At 48.9% G+C, this 20,243-nt stretch overlaps 1 protein-coding gene across 9 annotated transcripts in view; it reads right to left on the bottom strand.

Moving 5' to 3' along the window:
• Nucleotides 1-20,243, bottom strand: part of tnrc18 (trinucleotide repeat containing 18) — a 95,907-nt gene that overhangs the window by 43,953 nt on the left and 31,711 nt on the right. For 6 of the 9 annotated variants that reach the window (XR_016486148.1, XM_090197939.1, XM_090197936.1 and 3 more), the window contains exons 7-14: nucleotides 17,455-17,654; nucleotides 14,614-14,721; nucleotides 14,348-14,535; nucleotides 8,285-8,675; nucleotides 4,855-6,060; nucleotides 4,168-4,316; nucleotides 3,053-3,189; nucleotides 2,799-2,915 (exon numbers count right to left, since the gene is read on the bottom strand). Coding sequence is in view for 8 of the 9 variants with exons in the window: in XM_090197939.1 (XP_090054065.1) it covers nucleotides 2,799-2,915; nucleotides 3,053-3,189; nucleotides 4,168-4,316; nucleotides 4,855-6,060; nucleotides 8,285-8,675; nucleotides 14,348-14,535; nucleotides 14,614-14,721; nucleotides 17,455-17,654 (2,496 nt within the window). In the remaining variant the exon portion in view is untranslated. Of the gene's footprint in view, nucleotides 1-2,798; nucleotides 2,916-3,052; nucleotides 3,190-3,221; nucleotides 3,674-4,167; nucleotides 4,317-4,854; nucleotides 6,061-8,284; nucleotides 8,676-14,347; nucleotides 14,536-14,613; nucleotides 14,722-17,454; nucleotides 17,655-20,243 lie in introns of those variants that run through there. The other 3 variants (XM_090197938.1, XM_090197944.1, XM_090197943.1) reach the window with 3 other exon arrangements.

A 20,243-nucleotide genomic window follows, 5' to 3' on the forward strand; every position in this document is an offset into this window, starting at 1 on the left:
ACACACAGAGAAACACAGTATCAGCCTGTCCTCATTCAGTCTCAATGACAGCTATAAACACAGTATCAGCCTGTCCTCATTCAGTCTCAATGACAGCTATAAACACAGTATCAGCCTGTCCTCATTCAGTCTCAATGACAGCTATAAACACACAGAGAAACACAGTATCAGCCTGTCCTCATTCAGTCTCAATGACAGCTATAAACACACAGAGAAACACAGTATCAGCCTGTCCTCATTCAGTCTCAATGACAGCTATAAACACACAGAGAAACACAGTATCAGCCTGTCCTCATTCAGTCTCAATGACAGCTATAAACACAGTATCAGCCTGTCCTCATTCAGTCTCAATGACAGCTATAAACACAGTATCAGCCTGTCCTCATTCAGTCTCAATGACAGCTATAAACACACAGAGAAACACAGTATCAGCCTGTCCTCATTCAGTCTCAATGACAGCTATAAACACAGTATCAGCCTGTCCTCATTCAGTCTCAATGACAGCTATACACACAGTATCAGCCTGTCCTCATTCAGTCTCAATGACAGCTATAAACACAGTATCAGCCTGTCCTCAGTCTCAATGACAGCTATAAACACAGTATCAGCCTGTCCTCATTCAGTCTCAATGACAGCTATAAACACACAGAGAAACACAGTATCAGCCTGTCCTCATTCAGTCTCAATGACAGCTATAAACACAGTATCAGCCTGTCCTCATTCAGTCTCAATGACAGCTATAAACACAGTATCAGCCTGTCCTCATTCAGTCTCAATGACAGCTATAAACACACAGAGAAACACAGTATCAGCCTGTCCTCAGTCTCAATGACAGCTATAAACACACAGAGAAACACAGTATCAGCCTGTCCTCATTCAGTCTCAATGACAGCTATAAACACAGTATCAGCCCGTCCTCATTCAGTCTCAATGACAGCTATAAACACACAGAGAAACACAGTATCAGCCTGTCCTCAGTCTCAATAACAGCTATAAACACACAGAGAAACACAGTATCAGCCTGACCTCATTCAGTCTCAATGACAGCTATAAACACACAGAGAAACACAGTATCAGCCTGTCCTCATTCAGTCTCAATGACAGCTATAAACACAGTATCAGCCTGTCCTCATTCAGTCTCAATGACAGCTATAAACACACAGAGAAACACAGTATCAGCCTGTCCTCATTCAGTCTCAATGACAGCTATAAACACACAGAGAAACACAGTATCAGCCTGACCTCATTCAGTCTCAATGACAGCTATAAACACACAGAGAAACACAGTATCAGCCTGTCCTCATTCAGTCTCAATGACAGCTATAAACACAGTATCAGCCTGTCCTCATTCAGTCTCAATGACAGCTATAAACACAGTATCAGCCTGTCCTCATTCAGTCTCAATGACAGCTATAAACACATAGAGAAACACAGTATCAGCCTGTCCTCATTCAGTCTCAATGACAGCTATAAACACAGTATCAGCCTGTCCTCATTCAGTCTCAATGACAGCTATAAACACACAGAGAAACACAGTATCAGCCTGTCCTCATTCAGTCTCAATGACAGCTATAAACACAGTATCAGCCTGTCCTCATTCAGTCTCAATGACAGCTATAAACACACAGAGAAACACAGTATCAGCATGTCCTCATTCAGTCTCAATGACAGCTATAAACACAGTATCAGCCTGTCCTCAGTCTCAATGACAGCCATAAACACACAGAGAAACACAGTATCAGCCTGTCCTCATTCAGTCTCAATGACAGCTATAAACACAGAGAAACACAGTATCAGCCTGTCCTCATTCAGTCTCAATGACAGCTATAAACACAGTATCAGCCTGTCCTCATTCAGTCTCAATGACAGCTATAAACACAGAGAAACACAGTATCAGCCTGTCCTCATTCAGTCTCAATGACAGCTATAAACACAGTATCAGCCTGTCCTCATTCAGTCTCAATGACAGCTATAAACACACAGAGAAACACAGTATCAGCCTGTCCTCATTCAGTCTCAATGACAGCTATAAACACAGAGAAATACAGTATCAGCCTGTCCTCATTCAGTCTCAATGACAGCTATAAACACACAGAGAAACACAGTATCAGCCTGTCCTCAATCAGTCTCAATGACAGCTATAAACACAATATCAGCCTGTCCTCATTCAGTCTCAATGACAGCTATAAACACACAGAGAAACACAGTATCAGCCTGTCCTCATTCAGTCTCAATGACAGCTATAAACACAATATCAGCCTGTCCTCATTCAGTCTCAATGACAGCTATAAACACAGTATCAGCCTGTCCTCATTCAGTCTCAATGACAGCTATAAACACAGTATCAGCCTGTCCTCATTCAGTCTCAATGACAGCTATAAACACACAGAGAAACACAGTATCAGCCTGTCCTCAGTCTCAATGACAGCTATAAACACACAGAGAAACACAGTATCAGCCTGTCCTCATTCAGTCTCAATGACAGCTATAAACACAGAGAAACACAGTATCAGTATCTCATTTTACATAAGTATTCACACCCGAGTCAATAGCTGTTAGAATCACCTTTGGATTTTACAGCCGAGAGTCTTTCTTGGTAATAATTACAATTGTAATAATAATAGTAATTCTCTTAAGTGCTTAACACACCTGGATTGTACAAAACATTCCCTGTCTTCTTGGTAAGCAACTCCAACCATTTCAACTTTAATCCATGTTAAATTCAGGTTGTGACACAACAAAAGCCTAAGGTTTGTGAAAACACTCTGGAGGCTCATAACAGCAGTCGTTCCACTTACTTCCCTGTCCGGGACTCCATCTTGCCAGGGGGCGTCGCTACACGTTTCCTCTTCCTAGGTCGGCCCCGCCCACGTCTGGTTAGACTCCGCCTCTCCTCCTCCTGCTGCTGAACCTCTCTGAACAGGAAGAGAACAGTGATTAGAGAGGACCTGCCAGTCTGTCTCTCTGTGTGTGTTACTCACTGAGTGTCAGAGCGTCTCTGCAGCTTGTCTAGTTCTGTCTGTCTGTCTGTCTGTCTGTCTGTCTTACTCACTGGGTGTCAGAGCGTCTCTGCAGCCGGTCCAGTTGTCTCTGTTTGTCCTTGTACTGCCTCTGTAGCTCCGCTAATCTCATCCGATGCTGAGACTCCCCTCCATCACACACCTCCACACACAGCTTACTGAAGAGCTGCTGGACACACACACACACACACAGTGTGTTACCTCCTGTGGGTCTGTCCTCATCCCCCCAGGTCTACAGTCTGGTACCTCCTGTGGGTCTGTCCTCATCCCCCCCAGGTCTACAGTCTGGTATCTCCTGTAGGTCTGTCCTCATCCCCCCAGGTCTACAGTCTGGTACCTCCTGTGGGTCTGTCCTCATCCCCCCAGGTCTACAGTCTGGTACCTCCTGTGGGTCTGTCCTCATCCCCCCAGGTCTACAGTCTGGTACCTCCTGTGGGTCTGTCCTCATCCCCCCAGGTCTACAGTCTGGTATCTCCTGTAGGTCTGTCCTCATCCCCCCAGGTCTACAGTCTGGTACCTCCTGTGGGTCTGTCCTCATCCCCCCAGGTCTACAGTCTGGTACCTCCTGTGGGTCTGTCCTCATCCCCCCAGGTCTACAGTCTGGTACCTCCTGTGGGTCTGTCCTCATCCCCCCAGGTCTACAGTCTGGTATCTCCTGTAGGTCTGTCCTCATCCCCCCAGGTCTACAGTCTGGTATCTCCTGTAGGTCTGCCCTCATCCCCCCAGGTCTACAGTCTGGTATCTCCTGTAGGTCTGTCCTCATCCCCCCAGGTCTACAGTCTGGTACCTCCTGTGGGTCTGTCCTCATCCCCCCAGGTCTACAGTCTGGTACCTCCTGTGGGTCTGTCCTCATCCCCCCAGGTCTACAGTCTGGTACCTCCTGTGGGTCTGTCCTCATCCCCCCAGGTCTACAGTCTGGTACCTCCTGTGGGTCTGTCCTCATCCCCCCAGGTCTACAGTGTGGTACCTCCTGTGGGTCTGTCCTCATCCCCCCAGGTCTACAGTGTGGTACCTCCTGTGGGTCTGTCCTCATCCCCCCAGGTCTACAGTGTGGTACCTCCTGTGGGTCTGTCCTCATCCCCCCAGGTCTACAGTGTGGTACCTCCTGTGGGTCTGTCCTCATCCCCCCAGGTCTACAGTCTGGTACCTCCTGTGGGTCTGTCCTCATCCTCCAGCTGTAGGTCTTGCTGGGGTGTAGTTGTCTGGGGAGGTCGATGTGAGACTGGCTCTCAATGGCCTCCAGCAACACCTTTCTACCTGCCTCTAACAGGCTGTCAAGACCACACAACACCTCACCTACACACACACACACACACACACAGAGAAACAGACACACACAGAGAGAAACATACACACACACAGAGAAACAGACAGACAAACACAGAGAGAGAAACAGACACACACACACACAGATAAACAGACAGACAAACACAGAGAAACAGACACACACACAGAGAAACAGACAGACACACACACAGAGAGAAACAGACAGACAAACACAGAGAGAGAGAAACAGACACACACACAGAGAGAAACAGACACACACACAGAGAGAAACAGACACACACACACACACAGAGAGAAACAGACACACACACAGAGAGAAACAGACACACACACAGAGAGAAACAGACAGACAAACACAGAGAGAAACAGACAGCATTAGATTCAGTGTAGGAACTTTTTGAATTAGTCACATTCAAACCGTTCTCCCCCTCTCTTCTCCTTCTCCCCCCTCCTTCTCCTCCTTCCCCCTCCCTCCTTCCTCTCCTCTACCCTCCCTCCTTCCTCTCGCCCCACCTCCTCCTCCTCCTCCTCCCTCCCTCCTCCTCACCCTGCTCCAGCTGTATCCTATCCATCTCTAGTGAGGCCATGTCGCTGAGTAGAGTCATCCCCTCCAGAGCCCAGACCTCCAGACACCCAGGACTGGACACATCTCTCCCCAGTGAGGAGGCCTCTGTCTGGGGCAGGGTGGGTAGGGCAGGGGGGGCAGCCTGGGGCATCTGACTGGCAGCCAACAGCGTCATCATACCAGCCATGGGGTCATCAGGGACGATGTTTAGAGGAGAGGGAGGGCAGGGAGAGGGGGGGGGAGGAGCGGATGCGTGTGTGTCGGGGCTGGGTCTAAAGGCCGGTCGCTCGGAGCTTGCCGTGGTGCATGATGGGTAATGGGCGGGGCTCGACTTCTCTGTGACCTCTGGTTTAGTCTCCACCTTCGGGACGGACGGTGGAAGCTGATAGGCTCCTCGGCAGCCGTAGGTCAACACCTCCATCTTGACCGCTCCTGCCTCCTCCTCTTCCTCCTCGGTCTGTTGTTCTTGTGGCTGTGTGGATGGTAGAGGAGGACAGGGCTTGGGGGCTGAGGGAAGGCTAACACTGGTGTGTTTGTGTGGCTGTGTGGATGGTAGAGGAGGACAGGGCTGGGGGGTTGAGGGGAGGCTAACGCTGGTGTGTTTGTGTGGCTGTGTGGATGGTAGAGGAGGACAGGGCTGGGGGGCTGAGGGGAGGCTAACGCTGGTGTGTTTGTGTGGCTGTGTGGATGGTAGAGGAGGACAGGGCTGGGGGGCTGAGGGGAGGCTAACGCTGGTGTGTTTGTGTGGCTGTGTGGATGGTAGAGGAGGACAGGGCTGGGGGGCTGAGTGGAGGCTGGTGTGTTTGTGTGGGTGTGTAAGGCTGGGATGTGTGTGTAATTGTGTGTGTGTGTGGGTGAGATGTGTGTGTTTGAGGCTTGACTCTCCGTCTCTCTCTATTTGGCTGAGGGTTGGAGGGCTGGAGGTCCGGAGCTGAGGGTCCAGGGCAGCAGGACTCATGCCCAGCTGGGGTGGCTCCTGGTCGGGGTCATGCTTCAGCGTGGTCCCCTGGTCTGGCCGGAGTTCCAGGCCCCGAGGCTTGGCGTCTGGAGCTGTGGCCCGGAGAAGAGGCGGCAGGGAGGAGACCGAGGGGTGTTTGTTACCCCCTGCTGGTTGGGGGAGGGGGCGGGGGGGGAATAGGGCGCTGAACGGCGCGGTGATGGACTGGTAACGGTAACCAGGGGTGATATCTGTCCACACACAAACACAGGGACAGGTACATAACACACATGATCCCTCTCATCAAGCAGTGGTGCATATAGAGAGACCGGTCATATAGAGAGACCGGTCATATAGAGAGACCGGTTATATAGAGAGACCGGTCATATAGAGAGACCGGTTATATAGAGAGACCGGTCATATAGAGAGACCGGTCATATAGAGAGACCGGTTATATATAGAGACCGGTCATATAGAGAGACCGGTCATATAGAGAGACCGGTTATATAGAGAGACCGGTCATATAGAGAGACCGGTTATATAGAGAGACCGGTCATATAGAGAGACTGGTTATATAGAGAGACTGGTTATATAGAGACCGGTCATATAGAGAGACCGGTCATATGGAGAGACCGGTCATATAGAGAGACCGGTTATATAGAGAGACCGGTCATATAGAGAGACCGGTCATATAGAGAGACTGGTCATATAGAGAGACCGGTCATATAGAGAGACCGGTCATATAGAGAGACCGGTTATATAGAGAGACCGGTCATATAGAGAGACCGGTTATATGGAGAGACCGGTCATATAGAGAGACTGGTCATATAGAGAGACCGGTCATATAGAGAGACCGGTTATATGGAGAGACCGGTTATATGGAGAGACCGGTTATATGGAGAGACCGGTCATATAGAGAGACCGGTCATATAGAGAGACCGGTTATATAGAGAGACCGGTCATATAGAGAGACCGGTCATATAGAGAGACCGGTTATATAGAGAGACCGGTCATATAGAGAGACCGGTTATATGGAGAGACCGGTCATATAGAGAGACTGGTCATATAGAGAGACCGGTCATATAGAGAGACCGGTTATATAGAGAGACCGGTCATATAGAGAGACCGGTTATATGGAGAGACCGGTCATATAGAGAGACTGGTCATATAGAGAGACCGGTCATATAGAGAGACCGGTCATATAGAGAGACCGGTCATATAGAGAGACCGGTCATATAGAGAGACCGGTCATATGGAGAGACTGGTCATATAGAGAGACTGGTCATATAGAGAGACCGGTCATATAGAGAGACCGGTCATATAGAGAGACCGGTCATATAGAGAGACCGGTCATATAGAGAGACCGGTCATATAGAGAGACCGGTCATATGGAGAGACCGGTCATATAGAGAGACCGGTCATATAGAGAGACCGGTCATATAGAGAGACCGGTCATATGGAGAGACCGGTCATATAGAGAGACCGGTCATATAGAGAGACCGGTCATATGGAGAGACCGGTCATATAGAGAGACCGGTCATATAGAGAGACCGGTTATATAGAGAGACCGGTCATATAGAGAGACCGGTTATATAGAGAGACTGGTTATCTAGAGAGACTGGTCATATAGAGAGACTGGTCATATAGAGAGACTGGTCATATAGAGAGACTGGTTATCTAGAGAGACTGGTTATCTAGAGAGACTGGTTATCTAGAGAGACCGGTCATATAGAGAGACCGGTCATATAGAGAGACCGGTCATATAGAGAGACTGGTTATCTAGAGAGACTGGTCATATAGAGAGACTGGTTATATAGAGAGACTGGTTATATAGAGAGACTGGTTATATAGAGAGACCGGTCATATAGAGAGACTGGTCATATAGAGAGACTGGTCATATAGAGAGACTGGTCATATAGAGAGACTGGTTATCTAGAGAGACCGGTTATATAGAGAGACCGGTCATATAGAGAGACTGGTCATATAGAGAGACTGGTCATATAGAGAGACTGGTTATATAGAGAGACTGGTTATCTAGAGAGACTGGTTATCTAGAGAGACTGGTTATCTAGAGAGACTGGTTATCTAGAGAGACTGGTTATCTAGAGAGACCGGTCATATAGAGAGACCGGTCATATAGAGAGACCGGTCATATAGAGAGACCGGTCATATAGAGAGACTGGTTATATAGAGAGACCGGTCATATAGAGAGACTGGTTATCTAGAGAGACCGGTCATATAGAGAGACCGGTTATCTAGAGAGACCGGTCATATAGAGAGACCGGTCATATAGAGAGACCGGTCATATAGAGAGACCGGTCATATAGAGAGACCGGTCATATAGAGAGACCGGTTATATAAGAATAAGAACAGAATAGAATGTAATAGAATATAACAGAATAGAACATAACAATACAATATAACAGAATAGAATGTAATTTTTACTGCTCTAATTAGTTTTAACAGGATGCTCACCTGTGTAGATTCGGTGATAGGGGGCGGTGGTCTGTTTCTCCCCCCTCTCTCCCCCCTCCTCCTCCTCCTCCTCCTCGTCAGCATCCTGCTTGGGTCTCAGGGGGGAGGAGGGTCTCAGGGGGGAGGCAGAGTGTGGGGCGGGAGGGCGAGGGAGGGGAGAGGAAGGGTGAGACCTCTCTCTCTGGACCTCCGGGTGTTGGAGAGTGGGCCTGGGGGAGGACAGGGGGGTGAGGGAGGAGGTGGAGGGGGGAGGTGAACGGAGGGGAGTTTTATGGCAGTGGAGGGAGGGGGAGGGAGTGGGGCGTGGCGAGGGGCGGGGTTTGGGCTCGGAACTCCTCTTATTGGTCTTCTCTTCTAGCTCCGCCCTCTGTTCACTGGCCTTCAGACGCTCCTACAACAGAGAGGGGGTTGGGGGGGTGAGAGAGTGTGTGTGTAACCTCACCAGCAGTTAGGTGTGTATTAGGTGTGCATCAGGTGTGCATCAGGTGTGCATCAGGTGTGTCAGCACCAGTTAGGTGTGTATCAGGTATGTATCAGGTGTGTATTGGGTGTGTCAGCACCAGTCAGGTGTGTATTAGGTGTGTATTGGGTGTGTATCGGGTGTGTCAGCACCAGTCAGGTGTGTATTGGGTGTGTCAGCACCAGTTAGGTGTGTATTGGGTGTGTATTGGGTGTGTCAGCACCAGTCAGGTGTGTATCAGGTGTGTATCAGGTGTGTCAGCACCATTAGGTGTGTATCGGGTGTCAGCACCAGTTAGGTGTGTATCAGGTGTGTCAGCACCATTAGGTGTGTATCGGGTGTCAGCACCAGTTAGGTGTGTATCAGGTATGTATCAGGTGTGTCAGCACCAGTCAGGTGTGTATTGGGTGTGTATCGGGTGTGTCAGCACCAGTTAGGTGTGCATCAGGTGTGTATTGGGTGTGTCAGCACCAGTCAGGTGTGTATCAGGTGTGTATCAGGTGTGTCAGCACCATTAGGTGTGTATCGGGTGTCAGCACCAGTTAGGTGTGTATCAGGTGTGTCAGCACCATTAGGTGTGTATCGGGTGTCAGCACCAGTTAGGTGTGTATCAGGTGTGTCAGCACCAGTTAGGTGTGTATCAGGTGTGTCAGCACCAGTTAGGTGTGTATCAGGTGTGTCAGCACCATTAGGTGTGTATCGGGTGTCAGCACCAGTTAGGTGTGTATCAGGTGTGTCAGCACCATTAGGTGTGTATCGGGTGTCAGCACCAGTTAGGTGTGTATCAGGTGTGTCAGCACCAGTTAGGTGTGTATCAGGTGTGTCAGCACCAGTTAGGTGTGTATCAGGTGTGTATTGGGTGTGTATCGGGTGTGTATGGGGTGTGTCAGCACCAGTCAGGTGTGTATTGGGTGTGTCAGCACCAGTCAGGTGTGTATTAGGTGTGTATTAGGTGTGTATCAGGTGTGTCAGCACCAGTTAGGTGTGTATCAGGTATGTATCAGGTGTGTATTGGGTGTGTCAGCACCAGTCAGGTGTGTATTAGGTGTGTATTGGGTGTGTATCGGGTGTGTCAGCACCAGTCAGGTGTGTATTGGGTGTGTCAGCACCAGTTAGGTGTGTATTGGGTGTGTATTGGGTGTGTCAGCACCAGTCAGGTGTGTATCAGGTGTGTATCAGGTGTGTCAGCACCATTAGGTGTGTATCGGGTGTCAGCACCAGTTAGGTGTGTATCAGGTGTGTCAGCACCATTAGGTGTGTATCGGGTGTCAGCACCAGTTAGGTGTGTATCAGGTATGTATCAGGTGTGTCAGCACCAGTCAGGTGTGTATTGGGTGTGTATCGGGTGTGTCAGCACCAGTTAGGTGTGCATCAGGTGTGTATTGGGTGTGTCAGCACCAGTCAGGTGTGTATCAGGTGTGTCAGCACCATTAGGTGTGTATCGGGTGTCAGCACCAGTTAGGTGTGTATCAGGTGTGTCAGCACCATTAGGTGTGTATCGGGTGTCAGCACCAGTTAGGTGTGTATCAGGTGTGTCAGCACCAGTTAGGTGTGTATCAGGTGTGTCAGCACCAGTTAGGTGTGTATCAGGTGTGTCAGCACCATTAGGTGTGTATCGGGTGTCAGCACCAGTTAGGTGTGTATCAGGTGTGTCAGCACCATTAGGTGTGTATCGGGTGTCAGCACCAGTTAGGTGTGTATCAGGTGTGTCAGCACCAGTTAGGTGTGTATCAGGTGTGTCAGCACCAGTTAGGTGTGTATCAGGTGTGTATTGGGTGTGTATCGGGTGTGTATGGGGTGTGTCAGCACCAGTCAGGTGTGTATTGGGTGTGTCAGCACCAGTCAGGTGTGTATTAGGTGTGTATTAGGTGTGTATCAGGTGTGTCAGCACCAGTCAGGTGTGTATCAGGTGTGTCAGCACCTGTTAGGTGTGCATCGGGTATGTATCAGGTGTGTATTGGGTGTGTATCGGGTGTGTCAGCACCAGTCAGGTGTGTATTAGGTGTGTATCAGGTGTGTCATCACCAGTTAGGTGTGTATCAGGTGTGTCATCACCAGTTAGGTGTGTATCAGGTGTGTCATCACCAGTTAGGTGTGTATCAGGTGTGTATCAGGTGTGTCATCACCAGTTAGGTGTGTATCAGGTGTGTATCAGGTGTGTCATCACCAGTTAGGTGTGTATCAGGTGTGTATCAGGTGTGTATTGGGTGTCAGCACCAGTTAGGTGTGTATCAGGTGTGTATCAGGTGTGTATCAGGTGTGTCATCACCAGTTAGGTGTGTATCAGGTGTGTATCAGGTGTGTATCAGGTGTGTCAGCACCAGTTAGGTGTGTATCAGGTGTGTATCAGGTGTGTATCAGGTGTGTCAGCACCAGTTAGGTGTGTATCAGGTGTGTATCAGGTGTATCAGGTGTGTCAGCACCAGTTAGGTGTGTATCAGGTGTGTCAGCACCAGTTAGGTGTGTATCAGGTGTGTATCAGGTGTGTATCAGGTGTGTCAGCACCAGTTAGGTGTGTTTTGGCTGTGTGAAAACCAGTCAGGTGTGTATTAGGTGTACATCAGGTGTGTTATGGGGTGTGCATCGGGTGTGTATTGGGTGTGTCAGCACCAGTCAGGTGTGTATTAGGTGTGTATCAGGTGTGTATCAGGTGTGTCAGCACCAGTTAGGTGTGTATTAGGTGTGTATCAGGTGTGTCAGCACCAGTTAGGTGTGTATCAGGTGTGTCAGCACCAGTTAGGTGTGTTTTGGCTGTGTGAAAACCAGTCAGGTGTCTATTAGGTGTACATCAGGTGTGTTATGGGGTGTGCATCGGGTGTGTATTGGGTGTGTCAGCACCAGTCAGGTGTGTATTAGGTGTGTATCAGGTGTGTATCAGGTGTGTCAGCACCAGTTAGGTGTGTATCAGGTGTGTATTAGGTATCAGCACCAGTTAGGTGTATATCAGGTGTGTATCAGGTGTGTCAGCACCATTAGGTGTGTATCGGGTGTCAGCACCAGTTAGGTGTGTATCAGGTGTGTAGCAGGTGTGTCAGCACCAGTCAGGTGTATATCAAGTGTGTATTAGGTGTGTATTAGGTGTGTCAACCCCAGTCAGGTGTGCATCAGGTGTGCATCAGGTGTGTATTAGGTGTGCATCAGGTGTGTATTGGGTGTCAGCACCAGTTAGGTGTTTATCAGGTGTGTCAACACCAGTCAGGTGTGTATTAGGTGTGTATCAGGTGTGTATCAGGTGTGTCAACACCAGTCAGGTGTGTATTAGGTGTGTATTAGGTGTGTATCAGGTGTGTATCAGGTGTGTATCAGGTGTGTCAACACCAGTCAGGTGTGTATTAGGTGTGTATCAGGTGTGTATTGGGTGTCAGCACCAGTTAGGTGTGCATCAGGTGTGTATTAGGTGTGTATTAGGTGTGTCAACACCAGTCAGGTGTGTATTAGGTGTGTATTGGGTGTCAGCACCAGTTAGGTGTTTATCAGGTGTGTATCAGGTGTGTCAGCACCAGTCAGGTGTGTATCAGGTGTGTATTAGGTGTGTATTGGGTGTCAGCACCAGTTAGGTGTTTATCAGGTGTGCATCAGGTGTGTCAGCACCAGTCAGGTGTGTATCAGGTGTGTATTAGGTGTGTATTGGGTGTCAGCACCAGTTAGGTGTTTATCAGGTGTGCATCAGGTGTGTCAGCACCAGTCAGGTGTGTATCAGGTGTGTATCAGGTGTGTATCAGGTGTGCATAAGGTGTGTCAGCACCAGTTAGGTGTTTATCAGGTGTGCATCAGGTGTGTCAGCACCAGTCAGGTGTGTATCAGGTGTGTATTAGGTGTGTATTGGGTGTCAGCACCAGTTAGGTGTTTATCAGGTGTGCATCAGGTGTGTCAGCACCAGTTAGGTGTTTATCAGGTGTGCATCAGGTGTGTATTGGGTGTCAGCACCAGTTAGGTGTTTATCAGGTGTGTCAGCACCAGTTAGGTGTTTATCAGGTGTGTCAGCACCAGTTAGGTGTTTATCAGGTGTGTCAGCACCAGTTAGGTGTTTATCAGGTGTGTATCAGGTGTGTATTGGGTGTCAGCACCAGTTAGGTGTTTATCAGGTGTGCATCAGGTGTGTCAGCACCAGTCAGGTGTGTATCAGGTGTGTATTAGGTGTGTATTGGGTGTCAGCACCAGTTAGGTGTTTATCAGGTGTGCATCAGGTGTGTCAGCACCAGTCAGGTGTGTATCAGGTGTGTATCAGGTGTGTATCAGGTGTGCATAAGGTGTGTCAGCACCAGTTAGGTGTTTATCAGGTGTGCATCAGGTGTGTCAGCACCAGTCAGGTGTGTATCAGGTGTGTATTAGGTGTGTATTGGGTGTCAGCACCAGTTAGGTGTTTATCAGGTGTGCATCAGGTGTGTCAGCACCAGTTAGGTGTTTATCAGGTGTGCATCAGGTGTGTATTGGGTGTCAGCACCAGTTAGGTGTTTATCAGGTGTGTCAGCACCAGTTAGGTGTTTATCAGGTGTGTCAGCACCAGTTAGGTGTTTATCAGGTGTGTCAGCACCAGTTAGGTGTTTATCAGGTGTGCATCAGGTGTGTCAGCACCAGTTAGGTGTTTATCAGGTGTGTATCAGGTGTGTATTGGGTGTCAGCACCAGTTAGGTGTTTATCAGGTGTGTATCAGGTGTGTATTGGGTGTCAGCACCAGTTAGGTGTTTATCAGGTGTGTCAGCACCAGTTAGGTGTTTATCAGGTGTGTCAGCACCAGTTAGGTGTTTATCAGGTGTGTCAGCACCAGTTAGGTGTTTATCAGGTGTGCATCAGGTGTGTCAGCACCAGTTAGGTGTTTATCAGGTGTGTATCAGGTGTGTATTGGGTGTCAGCACCAGTTAGGTGTTTATCAGGTGTGTATCAGGTGTGTCAGCACCAGTTAGGTGTTTATCAGGTGTGCATCAGGTGTGTCAGCACCAGTTAGGTGTTTATCAGGTGTTTATCAGGTGTGTCAGCACCAGTTAGGTGTTTATCAGGTGTGCATCAGGTGTGTCAGCACCAGTTAGGTGTTTATCAGGTGTGTATCAGGTGTGTATTGGGTGTCAGCACCAGTTAGGTGTTTATCAGGTGTGCATCAGGTGTGTCAGCACCAGTTAGGTGTTTATCAGGTGTGCGTCAGGTGTGTCAGCCCCAGTTAGGTGTTTATCAGGTGTGCATCAGGTGTGTCAGCCCCAGTTAGGTCTTTATCAGGTGTGCATCAGGTGTGTCAGCACCAGTTAGGTGTTTATCAGGTGTGCATCAGGTGTGTCAGCACCAGTTAGGTCTTTATCAGGTGTGCATCAGGTGTGTCAGCACCAGTTAGGTGTTTATCAGGTGTGCATCAGGTGTGTCAGCCCCAGTTAGGTCTTTATCAGGTGTGCATCAGGTGTGTCAGCACCAGTTAGGTGTTTATCAGGTGTGCATCAGGTGTGTCAGCCCCAGTCAGGTGTTTATCAGGTGTGCATCAGGTGTGTCAGCACCAGTTAGGTGTTTATCAGGTGTGCATCAGGTGTGTCAGCACCAGTTAGGTGTTTATCAGGTGTGCATCAGGTGTGTCAGCACCAGTCAGGTGTGTATCAGGTGTGCATCAGGTGTGTCCTCACCATCAGTTGAGCGTTCCTCTGCAGCTCCAGGACCTGAGCAGCGTGTTGTTGAATCATCACCAGCTCATGTTGCCTCAGCATCTGTTGCTGCGACAACAACTGCAGCTGAGCGGCATGTTGCAGAGAACTGCCTGCTCCGTACACCCCTGGCCACTGGGGGGCGCCACCCCCGTCCAACACATCTCCTCCTAACCGGGGGACACGATGTAGGGTTATGCATGATCAAAGCAGTGTTCCACACAACCCCAGTCATCCTCACATCGTACCGTAGCGTGGGATGTGTTCTGTGGCTATGACCATCAGCTGTCCTGACTGGGGGTCTCTGGCCAGCTGGTAGGGAGGGAGGGCCTGGTGCAGTGGAGAGGGGCCTAAACCTGGGGCGGGAGAGAGAGACAGAGAGACAGAGAGAGAGACAGAGAGAGAGACAGAGACACAGAGAGAGAGAGATAGAGAGAGAGACAGAGAGAGAGAGAGAGAGAGAGAGACAGAGACAGAGAGAGAGAGAGAGAGAGAGAGAGAGAGAGAGAGAGAGAGAGAGAGAGAGAGAGAGAGAGACAGAGAGAGACAGAGAGAGACAGAGAGAGACAGAAAGATTGTTAATGCATTATAGAAAAACTCTTCATAGGGTTAAGATATTGGGGGACCAGTAGCTGGGTCAGGATATTGGGGGACCAGCAGCTTGGTTAGGATATTGGGGGACCAGCAGCTGGGTCAGGATATTGGGGGACCAGTAGCTGGGTCAGGATATTGGGGGACCAGCAGCTGGGTCAGGATATTGGGGGACCAGTAGCTGGGTCAGGATATTGGGGGACCAGTAGCTGGGTCAGGATATTGGGGGACCAGTAGCTGGGTCAGGATATTGGGGGACCAGCAGCTGGGTCAGGATATTGGGGGACCAGCAGCTGGGTCAGGATATTGGGGGACCAGCAGCTGGGTCAGGATATTGGGGGACCAGCAGCTGGGTCAGGATATTGGGGGACCAGCAGCTGGGTCAGGATATTGGGGGACCAGCAGCTGGGTCAGGATATTGGGGGACCGACAGGGCACCTGCGCTCTGGCCGACAGCTCACCTGCGCTCTGGCCGACAGCTCACCTGCGCTCTGGCCGACAGCTCACCTGCGCTCTGGCCGACAGCTCACCTGCGCTCTGGCCAACAGCTCACCTGCGCTCTGGCCAACAGCTCACCTGCGCTCTGGCCAACAGCTCACCTGCGCTCTAGCCAACAGCTCACCTGCGCTCTAGCCAACAGCTCACCTGCGCTCTGGCCAACAGCTCACCTGCGCTCTGGCCAACAGCTCACCTGCGCTCTGGCCAACAGCTCACCTGCGCTCTGGCCAACAGCTCACCTGCGCTCTGGCCGACAGCTCACCTGCGCTCTAGCCGACAGCTCACCTGCGCTCTAGCCGACAGCTCACCTGCGCTCTGGCCGACAGCTCACCTGCGCTCTGGCCGACAGCTCACCTGCGCTCTGGCCAACAGCTCACCTGCGCTCTGGCCAACAGCTCACCTGCGCTCTGGCCAACAGCTCACCTGCGCTCTGGCCAACAGCTCACCTGCGCTCTGGCCAACAGCTCACCTGCGCTCTAGCCAACAGCTCACCTGCGCTCTAGCCAACAGCTCACCTGCGCTCTGGCCAACAGCTCACCTGCGCTCTGGCCAACAGCTCACCTGCGCTCTGGCCAACAGCTCACCTGCGCTCTGGCCAACAGCTCACCTGCGCTCTGGCCAACAGCTCACCTGCGCTCTGGCCAACAGCTCACCTGCGCTCTGGCCAACAGCTTACAGATACAGTGCAGTTAGGCTGTGTGGGTAGACTAAGATTATACTTACTTGTCAAATGGATAGATATATATATATAGTGGGTATAGTGGGTGAGTGGATATAGTGGGTATAGTGTGTGGATATAGTGGGTATAGTGGGTGTGTAGTGGGTATAGTGGGTATAGTGGATATAGTGGGTATGTAGTGGGTATAGTGGGTATAGTGGGTGTGTAGTGGATATAGTGTGTGTGTGTGTGTGGATATAGTGGGTATAGTGGGTGTGTAGTGGGTATAGTGGGTATGTAGTGGGTATAGTGGGTATAGTGTGTGTGTATAGTGTGTGTGTGTGTGGTGGATATAGTGTGTGTGTGTATTGTGGGTATAGTGTGTGTGTGGGTATAGTGGGTATAGTGTGTGTGTGTGTGTGTGTGTGTGGGTATAGTGTGTGTGTGTAGTGGGTAAAGTGGGTACAATGTGCGAGGTGGGTATAGTGGATATAGTGGGTATAGTGTGTGTGTAGTTGGTAGTGTGTGTGTGTAGTGGATAAAGTGGGTACAATGTGTGAGGTGGGTATAGTGGATATAGTGGGTATAGTGTGTGTGTAGTGGGTATAGTGTGTGTGTAGTGGGTAAAGTGGGTACAATGTGTGAGGTGGGTATAGTGTGTATGTGTGTAGTGGATATAGTGGGTATAGTGTGTATGTGTGTGTGTGTGTGATATAGTGTGTGTGTAGTGGGAAAAGTGGATATAGTGTGTATAGTGTGTGTGTGTGTGTGTGTGTGTGTGTGTGTGTGTGTGTGTGTGTGTGTGTGGATATAGTGGGTATAGTGTGTATAGTGTGTGTGGATATAGTGGATATAGTGTGGGTATAGTGGGTATAGTGTGGATATAGTGGAAATAGTGGGTATAGTGTGGATATAGTGGAAATAATGTGTGTGTGTGTGTAGTGAGTATAGTGTGGATATAGTGTAAATAGTGTGGGTATAGTGGGTATAGTGTGTGTGTAGTGGGTAAAGTGGGTACAATGTGCGAGGTGGGTATAGTGGATATAGTGGGTATAGTGTGTGTGTAGTGGGTACAATGTGTGAGGTGGGTATAGTGTGTGTGTGTAGTGGATATAGTGTGTGTGTGTAGTGGGTATAGTGTGTGTGTAGTGGGTATAGTGTGGATATAGTGGAAATAGTGTGGGTATAGTGGATATAGTGGGTGTGTAGTGGGTATAGTGGGTATATTGTGTGTGTGTGTGTAGTGGGTATAGTGGATATAGTGGGTGTGTAGTGTGTGTGTAGTGGGCATAGTGGTTATAGAGGGTATAGCGGGTGTGTAGTGGGTATAGTGGGTGTGTACCGTAGGGGGATCCTGACAGCCAGATGGGCGGTGCTCCTTGGCGGGGCATCCAGGGGTGAGAGGTCAGGGGGGAGGGGTCGTGGGGCCAGCGGGCGGAGCCTCCAGTCACCATGAGGTTGGAGGTCATGAGGTTAGAGGTCAGGGCGCTGGACACCAAGGGAGGGTGCATCTGGGTGAACTCTGCCAGCTCCTTACTCTCTCTGATCACACACACACACACACACACACACACACACACACACACACACACACACACACACATTAATTCATAACACTATTTATATCCATCCTTGATATGGAGTGATAGACTGCACACACTTCAGGAACAAGAGAATCAACACAACCAGGGAATCAACCCCTAACCAGGGAATCAACCGCTAACCAGGGAATCAACCCCTAACCCAACCAGGGAATCAACCCATAAACAGGGAATCAACCGCTAACCAGGGAATCAACCGCTAACCAGGGAATCAACCCCTAACCCAACCAGGGAATCAACCCCTAACCAGGGAATCAACCCCTAACCCAACCAGGGAATCAACCCCTAACCAGGGAATCAACCCCTAACCCAACCAGGTAATCAACCCCTAACCAGGGAATCAACCCCTAACCCAACCAGGGAATCAACCCCTAACCCAACCAGGGAATCAACCCCTAACCCAACCAGGGAATCCACCCCCTAACCCAACCAGGGAATCCACCCCCAACACCACTAGGGAATCAAGCAAACACAACCAGGGAATCAACCCCTAACCCAACCAGGGAACCAACCCCTAACCCAACCAGGGAATCAACCCCTAACCCAACCAGGGAATCAACCCCTAACCCAACCAGGGAATCATCCCCTAACCCAACCAGGGAACCAACTCCTAACCCAACCAGGGAACCAACCTCTAACCCAACCAGGGAACCAACTCCTAACCCAACCAGGGAATCAACCCCTAACCCAACCAGGGAATCAACCCCTAACCCAACCAGGGAATCAACCCCTAACCCAACCAGGGAATCAACCCCTAACCCAACCAGGGAATCAACCCCTAACCCAACCAGGAAATCAACCCCTAACCAGGGAATCAAGCTAACCCAATCAGGGTATCAAGCTAACCCAACCAGGGAATCAACCCTTAACCAGGGAATCAAGCTAGCCCAATCAGGGAATCAAGCTAACCCAACCAGGGAATCAATCTAACCCCTAACCCAACCAGGGAATCAAGCTAACCCCTAACCCAACCAGGGAATCAAGCTAACCCAATCAGAGAATCAACCCCTAACCAGGGAATCAACCCCTAACCAGGGAATCAACCCCCAACCCCACCCGGGAATCAACCCCCAACCCCACCCGGGAATCAACCCCTAACCCCACCCGGGAATCAACCCCTAACCCCACCCGGGAATCAACCCCTAACCCCACCAGGGAATCAACCCCTAACCCCACCAGGGAATCAACCCAACCAGGGAATCAAGCTAACAGGTTATATATATCTAACCACTACAGTTTCCTAACAGGTTATATATATCTAACCACTACAGTTTCCTAACAGGTTATATATCTCTAACCACTACAGTTTCCTAACAGGTTATATATATCTAACCACTACAGTTTCCTAACTGGTTATATATATCTAACCACTACAGTTTCCTAACTGGTTATATATCTAACCACTACAGTTTCCTAACTGGTTATATATCTAACCACTACAGTTTCCTAACAGGTTATATCTCTAACCACTACAGTTTCCTAACAGGTTATATCTCTAACCACTACAGTTTCCTAACAGGTTATATATCTAACCACTACAGTTTCCTAACAGGTTATATCTCTAACCACTACAGTTTCCTAACAGGTTATATATCTAACCACTACAGTTTCCTAACAGGTTATATATATCTAACCACTACAGTTTCCTAACAGGTTATATATCTAACCACTACAGTTTCCTAACTGGTTATATATCTAACCACTACAGTTTCCTAACTGGTTATATATCTAACCACTACAGTTTCCTAACAGGTTATATATCTCTAACCACTACAGTTTCCTAACAGGTTATATATATAACCACTACAGTTTCCTAACAGGTTATATATATAACCACTACAGTTTCCTAACAGGTTATATATATCTAACCACTACAGTTTCCTAACAGGTTATATATCTAACCACTACAGTTTCCTAACAGGTTATATATCTAACCACTACAGTTTCCTAACAGGTTATATATATCTAACCACTACAGTTTCCTAACTGGTTATATATCTAACCACTACAGTTTCCTAACAGGTTATATATCTAACCACTACAGTTTCCTAACTGGTTATATATCTCTAACCACTACAGTTTCCTAACTGGTTATATATCTAACCACTACAGTTTCCTAACAGGTTATATATCTAACCACTACAGTTTCCTAACAGGTTATATATCTCTAACCACTACAGTTTCCTAACAGGTTATATATCTAACCACTACAGTTTCCTAACAGGTTATATATCTCTAACCACTACAGTTTCCTAACAGGTTATATATCTAACCACTACAGTTTCCTAACAGGTTATATATCTAACCACTACAGTTTCCTAACAGGTTATATATCTAACCACTACAGTTTCCTAACAGGTTATATCTCTAACCACTACAGTTTCCTAACAGGTTATATATCTAACCACTACAGTTTCCTAACAGGTTATATATCTAAACCCTACAGTTTCCTAACAGATTATATATCTAACCACTACAGTTTCCTAACAGGTTATATATCTAAACCCTACAGTTTCCTAACAGATTATAT

Source organism: Oncorhynchus mykiss, chromosome 13 (assembly GCF_057628025.1).
Source record: "Oncorhynchus mykiss isolate SJ-2025 chromosome 13, ASM5762802v1, whole genome shotgun sequence".
In the NCBI taxonomy this organism is placed as follows: Eukaryota; Metazoa; Chordata; class Actinopteri; order Salmoniformes; family Salmonidae; genus Oncorhynchus; species Oncorhynchus mykiss.